This window comes from Crotalus tigris, unplaced genomic scaffold, assembly GCF_016545835.1.
Source record: "Crotalus tigris isolate CLP2741 ecotype Arizona unplaced genomic scaffold, ASM1654583v1 scf7180000017646.2482762, whole genome shotgun sequence".
In the NCBI taxonomy this organism is placed as follows: Eukaryota; Metazoa; Chordata; class Lepidosauria; order Squamata; family Viperidae; genus Crotalus; species Crotalus tigris.
In genome coordinates this window covers 126,881-142,333 of record NW_024096538.1, presented here as the reverse complement: position 1 = coordinate 142,333, position 15,453 = coordinate 126,881, and the positions used below count along the sequence as shown (strand labels likewise).

The following is a 15,453-nucleotide window of genomic DNA, read 5'->3' as shown; positions in this document are numbered from 1 at the left end:
ATACTGTGGCTTTGTAAACAGATTAAACAGTGTTTCTCAACCTTGACAATTTTAAGGCATGTGGACTTCAACTCCCAGAATTCCACAGCCAGCAACGCTGGCTGTGGAATTCTGGGAGTTGAAGTCCACATGCCTTAAAATTGTCAAAGTTGAGAAACACTGGATTAAAACATCACCATCCATAAGACATCTTGCTCACGGACAATGCACGCTTTTTAAGAAGTACAACTTAAAGAATGTCAGAGCACTTAGAAGTTGTTTTCTTTCTTTTTCCTGGGTGAAGCTACCATCAGTGATTAAAAAGACATGTCAACCATCTTAATAATTGATAAAAGTCATGTTATGGTCTTAGTAACTGGTTACTCATCTTGATAAAAATAATGCTTCTATTGCAATACAATAAAGCAACAATGATACAGTCTCGAGCAGTACTGAGTCTTGCTATTCACATTGTCATCATGGGTTACTGTGCAATTTAAGATACATGGCTTCTATAGCAGTTCCTATAAAAGTTTCAAATAGTAACCAAAATTAAAATTGGACATCTTTTGTTATCTTTTAAAAACCAAAACTGAAAATCTGTATTCTCCACGTGGCATTCGCTTCATAGTGAATCCTGTTTGGAGCGTATAGGATTTTATTTTTGTTTTTTTAAATGATGACAAAAGATGTGCAGTTTTAATCCTGGCAAGAAGCAAGGTAACAAATCATACACAGCACTTATTTTCTCAGATATCTATATCTATAGCATTTCCTGAATGAGAATAGGAATCTGTTCTACTGTATGTTTCTTAGTAACCAGCAGCATACACAGTAATGTGCCTTTACGTTAATAATATTCTAGATCAGTGGTGGCGAACCTATGGCACATGTGCCAGAGGAGGCACTCAGAGCCCTCTCTCTGGGCACGCGTGTCGTGCCCCGGAGATGGCGAGGGACTGGCCCCTGCCACCCTGGCCCCACCCACTCTGTCTGCCATGACCACTGTGGCCACGCCCACCTGGCACCCGGTGATAAATAAGTAGGTTTGGGGTTGCAGTTTGGGCACTGGGTCTTTAAAAGTTTCGCCATCACTATTCTAGATCTAAGCAATATGTTTTTCTCATAGTTTCTCTATATTTGAAACTATACAATGTCTGGAAATAAATGCTAATGATGGAAATACTATGAAAAAAGCTTCTAAAGTATAAAGCTACCTGAGCTATATTAAACAATAGATAGAGACTCTTCCAAAAGGAATGAATCTGAACTCCTTTCCTGCATCCCAACTGCACCAATGCAGGCACATGGAATCACACCAGATCCTGCCTTCCCACTGCTTCAAATAAACTGGAACAGAAGGAATCTGGGACCTGGCACAATCATACAATCCCACACCCGCAAATAGTATGGGAAAGGGGGGGGGAGGAAATAATCTCATTCTGTTGATAGATCTATATCTCCTTTTGAAAGAGTTTATAAAAATTGCAATCTTATGGATACTTTCCTGAGTAAAAGTTCCATTCAGATCTGAGCAACAATGCTAAGGTTGGACAAAGGTAACTGAGAAATATTAGATGAACAATACTTTGGGGTATTCTCAGGAAGGTCAAATGGTTTATGGGTGATTTTCTCAACATATTTTATCTGCTTGATCCACAAGTTATGTATCTATATCTGTATATTTATATCAGCATATGCAGTGGTGTGTGTGTGTGTGTGTGTGTGTGTGTGTGTAAAAAGTAGGATCAAAGTAGATCATATTCTACAGTCATACAATGAGTTTTTGTCAAATGAGAGGCTAGCTATCTTGACTGATAGACAGTGATTTGCTTAGTGTTTCACAATTTGTCACAGGATTGCAGTCTGTTCACTATGATTCATCATTTAGGATATCAAGTGAACTTGGCTAACAGTATTTAATAAATAGTAATTAAATAAACCCTGGTTTAATGTACTATGTGACTCCAAACCAAATGTGTCACTGTAATAATAATTATCCCACATTGACTCAGAATTTTACATGTAGAATGGAATTCTACCTTTAAAGGATCAAAGTGGCTAATGATAACTCATTGAATATTTTAATTTCAGAGGAAAATGCCTTTTAATTCCTATACAGTGGCCCAGAAAAAATTAAGAGGGATGAAATTGACATGCATTTTGTCAGGTTTGCTTTTTCTCTTCCAAAGACACATACCTTCTTTTCCTTTCCCTTGTAATTAGGATAAAGGGATTTCATTGCCAGTTTTGCTTTGGTGACAATCATAACAGAAGTGTCTTCTATGTAGGCATACGCAATTTCAGACAAACTTTTTAAATAATGGCTTTTTAAGAGGATATGTGCCTCCCTGGGTTCTCTGAAAGCTACTTTAGTAGGTTTGTGATGTACGTCTCCAAATGGTTCACACAACTCTAGTAATGACCGAAATTAGAAATATCTAGACCTTGGAACTATATCAATTTCTATTCCACCAGACAAACAATATTACTAACTTCCTTCTTTCTACTGCAGGCAACAGCTGTTGTAAACATTAAGCTTCATCTTGTTTGGAATGTATATCCTCCATTCCTTGAGATATCCACCATGTTATCCTTAGTGCAGCATGATTAAAATTCAAAGATAGTTCTACAAAATGAAGGAAAAATTACTAAATAGCCAAACGCAAAGGACTGGGTTAGTTGAGGGACTGCCTTTTCCGATTTCATCTGCCCATCTCACTGGATCCAATAGAATGAACATGTTATGGGTTGTCTCTTCTAGGGAGCTTCATTTGATGGGATATAAGTGGCGGGCATTTCTGTCATGGTCTCTGTATTGTGGAATCTTCTCCTCCCCAGAGATGAGATCAGCCTCATCATTTCTGAGTATTCAAAATTCCTCAAAATCTGGATATTTCAGCAGGCTTTGGGACCCCAGGGATGAGCAAATAAGTGAGGTGACTCCCATATTGTTAATATTCCTCTGCCTATTCATTTCCTTTTGTTTTAGTTTTGTTTTATAATTTTTAAGGCTTTTAAATAATGATATGACATTTTTATATTTCAACTGTTTACTGGATTGCTGTACACCGCTCAGAGTCATTTTGTGTGAGATTTGTAGCTATATAAATTTGATTAATAAATAAATAAAAATTAAAAAAAGAATACCACACAGTTGGCTGGTCTAATGAGAAGTATTCCACTCTAATGTTTTATTTATTTTTCTTTTTATATTTTCCAAAAGGAAACCTACTGTAGTGCTTTAAAGCAAACTTCAGAGCATAATCTACCATTCGCTTTTCTCCCTTTTATTTCAGAAATAATAGATGGCATTTCTGTACTATGCTCAAATGGCAATATCTATTTGCATAATCTATAGTGACACACTTCTGCTAATTACTACTTTCACTGTTTTACAATTACTTGTCTTCTTCATCTTCATATATACTATAATTTTAAATTTAAAATCAGCTGTCACTGATTTTGGATAGGGGTAATATATAGATACAATGGACAGGACAGTGGTCTAAATGAGTCATCAATATAGTCTGTTTTGAAAATTCTGTTGTTACAATTATCTGTATAATACAAGATAGCATCAACAATGTTTTTTCCATAAGGCGACTCGTGGAAAATATTTGAAGTTCATTTACAGATTTCTTTCATACCCTTTACTTTAATATTAGTTTTGGGAAACATAAATATCTGAAGAATCTAACTATCTCCAATCATATCCAACTATATGAAAGCATATAAGGAGAAGAGAAAGTGTCTGTTTTCGGTGCTTAAGACTAACCTGTATAGAAGGGTTTTTTTATTGTTACACTGTGTAATTATATAGGCCAGGATCTTCCCATCAGTTTATTAGAAGTAGTTTATGTCTGTCACCTGATGCAAACTTCCGCTACTTCATAGTCACGGTCACCACAAAGATCTATGATGGGCTTCTAATTCTAAAAGCTTGGCATAGCAATCTTAAAAATGGGGAATGGTTCCTGGAGAAAGGAGTCCTTAAATTCTATCTTGACTCTAACCATGGTGGTTTCCCATATAAGTTCAGAGTTTAACCTGCTTAGCTGCTTAGCTGTTATCATGCCATGTTCTCTGGAGGAACCAACATTGTGAAGTATGAAAAATGTCACTCCAGAAGCATTCTTCCTCATGCACATACAAAAGGGCAAAGCTTGCATTGTTATGGCATATTGCCCCTCTTCTTGTTATTTTGTATGGACACTTGTGACTATTACACTAATCATATTGGTATTTTCTAACCTAAAGCTTAAATATAGATTATGGATTAATTCTTCTTAATTAATTTTTATCTATCTTGACTTCTCTACATTTCTTTTTTTTTTTTTCAGATGATTATATCACAGAGAGTAAAAAGGCAAGCAACATTCTGACAAAGCCCACAGATATTTATAAGCTATGCTAGCTGGTTTCTGCATGTGATTCTCTAAACAGGAAATTAATCTTTTTAAAGATTAAATTGATAAATCTTCTGATCCAATGTGCTACTGCCTTCAAATTTATGAAAACATCAGAACTTGAAAGTGGACATTCAGAAATATTTAGGCTTAGCACTGAGCAAAGTTCATTTTTTTCTATTCATGAATACTTAGAAAAAGCACTAATCTAGAGATGATTTATGCTCCCATATATGAATGAATAACACAAATAACACTATGTTATCTTAGCAAATAAGGGCTGATAAGGGCAAATAAGGGCTGAATTCACACATAATCTGAAAGCAGAATTTTTAAAATCATTTTTTATTGAACAGACCATCGTGAGTTAGTTTGTATACAATACTAAGCCAGAATGACAGTTTTACTAAGCAAAAAGCAAACAAGTAAATTATGACTTATTATTATGTGTAAACCCAGCAAAGGATTGGAAAAGGTCAAATAGAAACCAAAATCCAAGGGTTCAGTATACAATTCGATTGGCAACTATTTTCTCCTTGAATAATACCTAATTTTAATAATCTCAGTCCTGAAATCTGATTTGTAAACATTACAGTTTTTCTCACTAAATAAATCAAGGTGCATGTTAGCTTCTTTTAGTTCTTTTACAAATTAACTGTATAATAGGAAATGAGATAATAATAATAATAATAATAATAATAGTAAAGTTGGAAGGGACCTTGGAGGTCATCTAGTCCAACCCCCTGCTCGGGCAGGAAACCCTACACCATTTCGGACAAATGGCTGTCCAGTCTCTTCTTAAAAACTTCCAGTGTTGGAGCATTTACTGCTTCTGGAGGCAAGCTGTTCCACTGATTAATTGTTCTCACTGTCAGGAAGTTTCTCCTTAGTTCTAGGTTGCTTCTCTCCTTGATTAGTTTCCACCCGTTGCTTCTTGTCCTGCCTTCAGGTGCTTTAGAAAATAGCTTAATTCCCTCTTCTTTATGGCAGCCCCTGAGATATTGGAATACTGCTATCATGTCCCCCCTTGTCCTTCTCTTCGTTAAACTAGATAATCATATGTATCTTAATTTTACTACTTTTTTGAAATCATGAGAATGCTAGCTAAAAAGTAATATGTAACAGATCTAAAGAACAGATTTGATAATAGCAAATAATCAGCCTAGCTGTTAACCGCTTTACAAGTAATGTACCCAGTCATTTGTCAGCATGCCACTGTGTGTGTGTGTGCACACATGCATGTTTGGACATATGTGCACCTATAAAAATCTAATATGTTCTTCCTCCTGCCTTGAAATATGAGAACAAGAACATGACATTGCATTTGCTAGCATTCCTATTATGTGTGTTTTTCTCATATTTTCATGGGCATATTTTTATGTCCTGCTCAGTAGATTATCAATTCTCAAATTATTTAATGCCAAACTATCCATTTAATGATGTATTGGTATGATACTTGCAAATCAGTAATTTAAAGAAAGAGATACTATCCGTAGAAAGTTCCACTCATTAAGTCCTATGGACAGAATTGCAATGAATTAAACTTTTTCTACATTGCAATTACTGAAATTGTTGTAAGTAAGAATGTGTTTTTAAAATAACAAGTACAGAATTGCAACTTTTTTTCTGGAATCTATTTATTCACACAATTCAAATAAGAAAAAAGTTAATTACCACTGCTTTTATGACATGTTGTGTTTGTGCATTTGTGAGGTAATATGAAGTACAAGACGCTTTGCTAAGTACTGCATGTATGAACCAAGAACAGAAGATAAGAAATTGAAAACAATGATATGAGGACTAAGAATACACAAAGAGAGCATTTGAATCAGAGAAGGAAACTTCAACCTGAGCAATAGCTTTTGTGAATAGCTTAACTCTTAAAACTGAATTTGCAAATTCTCTTCCCAATATATTATAGTTTCAAGTAAAAAATAAACAGATAAACCAAATTTCAGTTATTTAACGTTGGCCTTGAATATGAACTTTCTTATGAAGACACACAGATGCCTTGAGTCAAGTAAAATTAACCTGGTTCAAATGCCAAATTCTCTGAAAAGGACAAAAATGGTATTTCATTCCTCACATTAACATCATTACCCATTAATGAGTAAGCAGTTGAGGTACACCTTTGATATTTGGGCTGTTTAAGGTTCAACTATGTTTACTTCAAAGTTCCAAAACATCACAGAGCTAAATAAGAGAGAAAGTAAAAAGTAAAATATGTTTACCTCTCTGTTGTGCAGGTGTGGGATGGTCTTGGGAAGTATTTCTTCCCCCATCCCGTTCTTTTATTTTCCCCTTATTTCCTCTGTTTATTCAAAGCTTCTGACCAGGCAGGGAAAAAAGAATAAGAACACAGGCTTGGGAGAGTAAAAATCCAAGTTCCAGCTCAGCTTAGAAACTGTCAAGAGTCCTATGTGGCCTGCTGTAAAGACTTGGAGGGGGGGGGGAAAGGTTGCTTGGGGGAGGAGAGGAAGGGAGGGTGGGGAGACCGGGTGTTTAGGGAGACAAAGCAATCAAGGTTTAAATTTAGACGCAAAACTAAACGGATACTGCCTTTCCAGGAGTGAGGGGAGAGAAGAGAGAGCAAGGCAGAATCAGTTATGCACCCTGTTTTTTGTCTTTCTCGTTATTTCTCAATTTTCCACTTCCTCTTCTTACTACATCTTCTTTCTGGTAAAAGCTTTTGTTCTAGTATTTTTCCATAGTTTTCTGGGTCTCTCTTCTTTAACCCAACAAGCAAAAGAGTAGGCTGTTTACCAGTTTAAAGTATTAAAGCAACGCTAAGGCCACATTCCAGAATCATAATCCAGTAGGTGAGGCATAAGGCTTTTAGCAAGCCACCTTTTAATTGTCTCAGACTGTATACAAATACTTTAAAGATGGGTGAGGTGGGGTAGAGAAACCTCTACATTTTGGCATGGCAATATTAACTGCCTTTGGTTGCAGATGTTTACATTTGCAAATCCTGTAAATTGGTGTTCTATAAACTCCTTTTAGGTCACAAGTGAGTAGCCTTTCTCAGTTTGGTGTCTTCCAGTTTTGTTGATTTATAGCTCTCATAATTCCTCACCAGCACAGCAAAAGGACATGCTACGTGAATTGTAATCACACATATCAGGAGGGTGCCAGATTCGGAAAGACTAACTTTAAAGAGACAGAAGGAGACATGCCAAGTTATGTTTAATACCCTCTGCACCCCTGCCAAATGTCCACTCCAGCAAATCAGCTTCCAGAATGGAATCAGAGGAAAGCCAGAAAGGTTTCTGTTGTCTGTCCAGCCCTAACAAAGTTTTCCACTGGTTTAATAAATAATGTAACCTCTATGTTTTCTTCCTTGCTTATCTGATTGAAAAAGAAAAAGGCAGTATTGTTTAAAAAGTATTTGCTGAACTTTTGAGTCTGAATCATTACAATTCTGTTTAGTGGTGGCACTTTAATCACATCTTAGGAAATAGCTACCTTTTCCACAAAGAAAATAGGCTAGTTAAAGTCATTTCTGCATTTAAAGCAACACTCTGTTTTTTAGGTCAATAAATTACTTGTGATTTATTGTCTCGATGATGGACGGGTGGCATTCGGGCCAATCAGAAGACGGAGTGGCAAGAGGGTTATTTAACCTTGCCTCAAACTTAAAAGAAGCTCAAATGGGGGCATTGGCTATTCTATATTTTAATATATTCACATTAAGTCTCACACTTTTAAAATACTATGTTTTGTTTCCATGTATGCATCATTTAACATATAAAAATAAAAATAATGGCTATGGGTGCTAAGCAGGAAGTAGATATTTCCGTAATTCTCGTAACATTTAATGGCATGCAAACAGAAGTAGTTGAGGTATGTGTGTGTGCTTTTAGTCATTACTGCAGCTGACTTTCTGACAAATATGTCTCTGATTTCAATGGTACAGGAGAATTTTCACTGATGCAGTTGTATGTGCAGTTCCTCTGAGGTTTTATTTTGTTTAAATCCAAACAGCCTCTGAGGGAAAAGTTTTAAATCCTAAGATTCTCCACCAGACTAAAAAAGGGCAAAGGGGGATTCCAGGATGAGAAGAGAAGGTCACTAAATAAATAAGTACTATAAATATAGATAGGAAATCAGAAAACACTTCTCCGTTGAGGATTAAGCCTCTCACAGGAGGAAATGATAAATATCTCCTTCTGCAGTTGCTTCCAAATGAAACATCTCAGTGTTTCTTTTTAATACAAAAGAACATAAGCAATGCTAGATAAACAGAGCAGGATCCTTTCTGTCAGATTGAGCCTAGTCTTACCGCAGATATCTATGCTCCACAGATAATGATACTTGCAAGGAAAGAAAAGGGGTGTTCTTTTTTCCAAAATACTTTATATGGTATCAGGAAAATGGTGAATATGAAAGCATTATGTAGGTAGATACTATTTCTTCCCAATAGACTCTTTTACTAAACCTCAGCACACAAACACAAAGAAGCAGAAATGGAACAGCTGTGAAATAAAGCCAATTCAGTTGAGCAATCTTTTTTTTTATTAAAAGTTTTAAAAATTTTATACAATATATATCCCAAATCCTTCTCACCCCTCCCCCTTCCCCCACTTCCTGGAGCTGATTACAGGGTTACAAATAAACAATCATAATCTAACTAACATTACCCAACTATACAAACAATCAAATCCATAACATACTTTAACTCCTTTTCAAAATAAATATTATATTAACAAATTAAAAACGAAAATAATAATATAATTAAACCATAATACTAAAACTAATATAAATTCAACCATATTAAACTAATAATCTAAAATTTACTCATAAGCTAGATAATACTTTTTAGTCTCATATTTATTCTGAATATAATCTATCCATCTTCTCCAAACCGAGATATATCTTTCTTGTGAATAGACCTTCAAATAAGCGGAAATTTTTGCCATTTCTGCTAAATTAGACACCTTGAGTATCCATTCTTCCATAGTAGGCAAAGAATCTTTCTTCCAATATTGCCCCACCAATAATCTTGCAGCTGTTATAAGATTCAACATCAAATTAATTTCTTTAACATCAAAATCTACAATAACACCTAACAAAAATAATTGTGGCGTAAACTTTATCTTTCTCTTAAAAATCTTTTGAATGTTCCACCAAATCTTAATCCAAAAAGCTTTTATATTTCTACAAGTCCACCAAATATGAAAATAAGTTGCATCTAAGCTTCCACATCTCCAACATTTGGGCTGTAAATTAGGATACATACAGGACAGCTTTTGAGGATCCAAATGCCAACTATAAATCATTTTATAAAAAGTTTCTCTTAAATTTTGAGTTTGAGTAAATTTTACATTTCTAACCCAAATTGTCTCCCATGTATCCAATAGAATCGGCTCTTGAATATTTTGAGCCCATTTTACCATACAATCTTTAACTAACTCCGTTTCAGAATCCAATTCTATTAAAACATTATAAATTCTCTTTATATGGGCTCGAGTTTGATCTTTAATCTGTTTTACCAAATTCATGTCCCCTAAAGTAATACCAACCTTTTGATCTAAACTCCACCTAACTAACAATTGATTATACTGAAACCAAGAGTGTACAATATTTTCTTGCTTCAACTCAGCTAAAGATTTTAATTGCCAATCCTTCCCTACCAAACTAAGTAATTCCTTATAAGAAATCCTATCCAAATTCACACCCCTAGATACCCCCTCTATCGCGTGTCCAGGAATCCCCCAAATTGGAATTTTATAGTTTAACCCAGCGGTTCTCAACCTATGGGTCGCGACCCCATTTGGGGTCGATTGATCATTTCACGGGGGTCGCCAAGCAAGGCTGCCTGCCATTTTTTCCCCTTTTCCAGCGGGTGCCTTACCTCCCTTGGGCTGGGCCAGCTGGTGGCCCAGCCAGTGGTCGGCCTGCTCCATCTCTGCCGCTTGCCAGCTACGCCTCGGCTGGCGCAGGGGGCAGTACCACACATGCGCGGCGCTCCCGGGCAGGGAAAGTCCTTGACTTACGACCGGTTGGGTAGTCCTCGACTTACGACTGATTTAGTCCTCGACTTACGACCAGTTGGGGGTCACGGTATTAAAAAGGTTAAGAACCACTGGTTTAACCTATAATAATACTTCTTCCAGACACGTAATATTTCTTAAAATATGAGATCTAAAAACCTGATCTACTTTTTATTATAAATTAAATATGCATGCCATCCATATAATAAATCCCATCCTCAAGAAGGAGTATATTTTTATTTGTTAAGTTAAGCCAATCACTAATCAATGTTAAAGCCACCGCATCATAATACAATTTTAAATTAGGTGCCTTAAGTCCTCCTTTTTCCCGTGCATCTTGTATAATCTTAAACTTAACTTTTGGTTTTTTCCCTGCCCAAATAAACTTGTTAATACCCTTCTGCCATTCCTCCAAGTTGGCCAGTTGAGCAATCTTATCTGCTCTCATGGTCTGATTTTTGATTACTGTATCAACTTTAGCCTATTTACTTAGAGGAGTACAATTCTTAATTTTATTTTATTGGGCTCCTGCATGCCAGCCTTTTTGAAGTTGATATCTCAGTTATATTAGTCTTCAAGCCTTCTGAAGTCTATTAGTTATGTGATCTAACAGAATAATAGAGCTGGAAGGGACCTTAAAGGTCTTCTAAACCTTTGCTAAAGCAGGAGACTCTATATCAGGGGTCTTCAACCATGGCCCTTTTATAACTTGTGGATTTCAACTCCCAGAATTCCTCAGCCAGCGTGGGCACAAGGCATAAAAGGGCCAAGGTTGAAGACCCCTGCTCTATATCACATCCGACAAATGGCTGTCCAAATTTGTTACAAAAGAAACCTGCAAACACTCACAAACACATTGCTATTTAACTTTACATGATCATGTTTATTTGGGGTAAAAGTATAAAAATGTACCATGAGCTCAACTGGCATGTTTCTGAAATAGTATATTTGAAGATCAAAAAGTCATACTACATTGGATAAGGTTTTGAGCAAGGCTATACCAGCTGCTATCTTGAGATCTGCTATCTCCTACAGTTCTGAATTGTTGCCAAGAAAAGTCACCATTGCCATGAAGTCACCAGATTCAAGCTTAACTAGGAGGAACCTCACTTTTATAGATGCAGCAACAGAAAGAGTTTTGCATTTTTCAGCTTAATGGACTCAGAAGCTGACATCCTGTTTTGATCTGAGTGTTGTAAGTTTCTAACCCTTCTCAGATAATCCCAGCAGGAAATGAATATAGGCTGTTCATGGCTTGAGACATTTGCTTTTTGACCCACAGATTAGATAAGGGGATCTTAAAAAACTTACTTGCTCTCTGGGAATTTATCTGAGATAGTAATAGTAGTAAAGTTGGAAGGGACCTTGGAGGTCATCTAGTCCAACCCCCTGCTCGGGCAGGAAACCCTACACCATTTCGGACAAATGGCTGTCCAGTCTCTTCTTAAAAACTTCCAGTGTTGGAGCATTTACTGCTTCTGGAGGCAAGCTGTTCCACTGATTAATTGTTCTCACTGTCAGGAAGTTTCTCCTTAGTTCTAGGTTGCTTCTCTCCTTGATTAGTTTCCACCCGTTGCTTCTTGTCCTGCCTTCAGGTGCTTTGGAAAATAGCTTAATTCCCTCTTCTTTATGGCAGCCCCTGAGATATTGGAATACTGCTATCATGTCCCCCCTTGTCCTTCTCTTCGTTAAACTAGACATACCCAATTCTAGCAACCGTTCCTTATATGTTTTAGCCTCCAGTCCCCTAATCATCTTTGTTGCTCTTCTCTGTACTCTTTCTAGAGTCTCAACATCTTTTTTACATCGTGGTGACCAAAACTGGATGCAGTATTCCAAGTGTGGCCTTACCAAGGCATTGAAGAGTGGTATTAATACTTCACGTGATCTTGATTCTATCCCTCTGTTAATGCAGCCTAGCACTGTGTTGGCCTTTTTGGCAGCTGCAGCACACTGCTGGCTCATATTTAGGTGATTGTCTACTAGGACTCCGAGGTCCCTCTCACAGTTACTACTATTGAGCATGGTGCCACCTATGCTGTACTTGTGCATTTGGTTTTTCTTGCCTAAATGTAGAACCTTGCTTTTTTCACCATTGAATTTCATTTTGTTAGTTAGTGCCCAGTGTTCAAGTCTGTCCAGATCCTTCTGTATCTGAAGCCTGTCTTCTGGAGTGTTGGCTATTCCTGCCAGCTTGGTGTCGTCTGCAAATTTGATGAGTTCCCCATCTATCCCTTCATCCAAATCGTTGATGAAGATGTTGAAGAGTACTGGGCCCAGAACAGAGCCCTGGGGCACCCCACTACACACTTCCCTCCATATAGATGCAGTTCCATTGAGGACCACTCGCTGAGTACGGCCGGTCAGCCAGCTACGGATCCATCTGGTGGTGGTTCTGTCTACCCCACATTTTTCTATCTTGTCAAGTAGTAGGTTGTGATCTACTTTATCAAATGCCTTACTGAAGTCCAAGTAAATTATGTCCACAGCATTCCTCTGATCCACTAATTTTGTCACTTGGTCAAAGAATGCAATAAGATTTGTCTGGCATGATCTATTTTTGACAAACCCATGTTGGCTTTTAGTAATGACTTTGTTTGCCTCTAGGTGTTCGTTGATTCGTTGTTTGATTATCTTTTCCAGGATCTTCCCAGGTATTGAGGTCAGGCTGATAGGTCTGTAATTTCCTGGATCCATTTTTTTTCCTTTTTTGAGGATGGGAACTACATCAGCTCTTTTCCAGTCCTCTGGTAGTTCCCCTGTGTTCCAGGATCTTTGAAAAATATAGTTCAGTGGCTCCGATATCACATCTGCCAGTTCCTTGAGAACTCTGGGGTGTAATCCGTCTGGTCCTGGCGATTTGAACTCATCTAGGCTGGACAGGTGCTCACTAACGATTTTCTTGCCTATCTTAACTTGTGTTTCTGTTTTGTTTTTTGTGGCACTATTTTTGATAGGTTGGTCTGTTTTTTCCCTTTGTGTAAAGACAGATGCAAAAAATGAGTTAAATAGTTCTGCTTTCTCCCTGTTGCTTGTCACCTTCTTGCCACTTCCACCCACTAATGGACCAATCATTTCCTTCACTTTTTTCTTGTTTTTTACATGTTGAAAGAAGCTTTTTTTGTTATTTTTGACTTTGGTCGCAAGCCTTAGTTCATTTTGAGCCTTGGCTTTCTTCACTTCATCTTTGCAGGCTCGGGCTATTTGCTGATATTCTGACTTAGTTATGTTCCCCTCTTTCCACTTTCTATACTTGTCCTTTTTATCTTTCAATTTGTCAGAGAGTTCTTTATGCAGCCATGCTGGTTTCTTTTGAGAGCTGTTATTTTTCCTCTTTGTTGGTATTGTGCTAGACTGTGCTTTTATTATCTCATTTTTCAAAATTTCCCAAGCTTCTTGAGTTGTTTTCCCCTTGAGGATTCTCATCCATGGAATCCTTCCCAAGCCCTCTCTAAGTTTATTGAAATTAGCTCTCTTGAAGTCCAAGACTCTAGTTTGACTGTGTTCTATTGGTTGTGCTTCTATAATGTTGAATTCTAATATTGCATGATCACTTCCTCCCAGGGTTCCTATGGCTCCAACACCGTCTATCATTTCATCTCTGTTAGTGAGAATTAGATCCAAAATGGCTAATCCCCTAGTTCCATTCTCTACTTTTTGGGAGACAAAGTTGTCTGCTAGGTTTGCCAGGAACCTGTTTGATCTTCCACTTGGTGCGGAGTTTGTCTCCCAGTTGATGTCAGGGTAGTTAAAGTCCCCCATTACTATTGTGATGTGCTTCCTACATACCTTAGTTAGCTGACTAGCAAAAAGTTCATCTATTTCCTCTGTTTGGTTGGGTGGTCTGTAGTATACACCTATGGCAATGTCATTTCCCCCCCCTTTTATATTGACCCAAATGCATTCAAGACAGTTTTTATCATTGTTGTACTCTATTTCTGTGAAGATGTAGTTATTTCTTATATAGAGAGCAACTCCACCTCCTCTTTTATTTGGTCTGTTTCTTTTAAATAATTTAAATCCCTCTAGCTGTGTGTTCCATGTGTGAGTTTCATCCCACCATGTTTCCGTAATGGCAACAATATCGTATCTGCCCTCATTAACCTGAATTTCTAGTTCACCCTGTTTGCTGTTCATACTTTGTGCATTGGTGTATAAACATTTGAGTCCTTTGTGGGTGGCCCTGTGTTTCCTTTCTACATAACCTGTGTGGTGCCTGAGTTCCCCTATTGTCTTACCACCTATTTGGTTAGTGCACTTTATATGGCACTCGCTATTAGAGGCTTCATTTTGATTGGTAGCAAGGTTGGTATTCTTGTCCACACACACATCTGTGCTACATGCACTGATAGCCCTATAGTTTTTAAATTGCCGGGGACAGGGTTGTTCCGTATCAATTAACTCCCTGTCCCCGCTGTTTAGTTTAAATTTCCCTCCAGAAAATCTGTGAATTTATGGCCGAGTAACTCAGTCCCTTTTTTTGATGGATGCAAACCATCTCTTTTGTACATCTTTTGATTGGACCAGCTACTGACATCGTGACTAATATATCCAAAGCCTTCCCCTTTACACCATTCCTTTAGCCACATATTGAATTGTGCTATGCGCTGGCCTTTTCCGTTTTGCTCCTTATACACTGGTAAAACCTCTGAGAAAGTAAGCCTACAGCCTATTCTGCTAAGTTCCTTCCCCAAGCTCTGGAAATCATTCTGCACAGAGAGTACATCTTTTTGGGACAGATCATTAGTGCCAAGGTGTACAATAGCCTCCACATCACAGTTCTTGCTGCCATTCTTGATTATTTTAGAAATACGCTTCTTGTCCCTACTGGCAGTAGCACCTGGAAGACACCTGACCTCTTTCAAAGCCTCTGTGTCCTTTCCTAAATTTACATCCCTTATAATTGAATCACCTACCAGAAGGTAGCTTCTCTTTTTGGGAGCCTTTCTATTCTTGCATGACTGATGTGCAATACCTGATTCACACTTCTCCCTATCAAAATCTAGTTCTTCATCTCGGACCACAATCCCCTGCTTATTTGAGTTATCTTCACAAATACCTTTACCAGTCTC

The 15,453-nt window shown here is 37.4% G+C and overlaps 1 protein-coding gene across 1 annotated transcript in view; it reads right to left on the bottom strand.

Moving 5' to 3' along the window:
- Positions 1-6,831, bottom strand: part of RCSD1 (RCSD domain containing 1) — a 29,515-nt gene extending 22,684 nt beyond the window's left edge. The window contains exon 1 of the mRNA XM_039335662.1: positions 6,620-6,831. Within this exon, the coding sequence (XP_039191596.1) occupies positions 6,620-6,670 (51 nt within the window). The 5' untranslated portion in view covers positions 6,671-6,831. The remainder of the gene's footprint in view (positions 1-6,619) is intronic.
- Between the last annotated feature and the right edge of the window lie 8,622 nt (positions 6,832-15,453).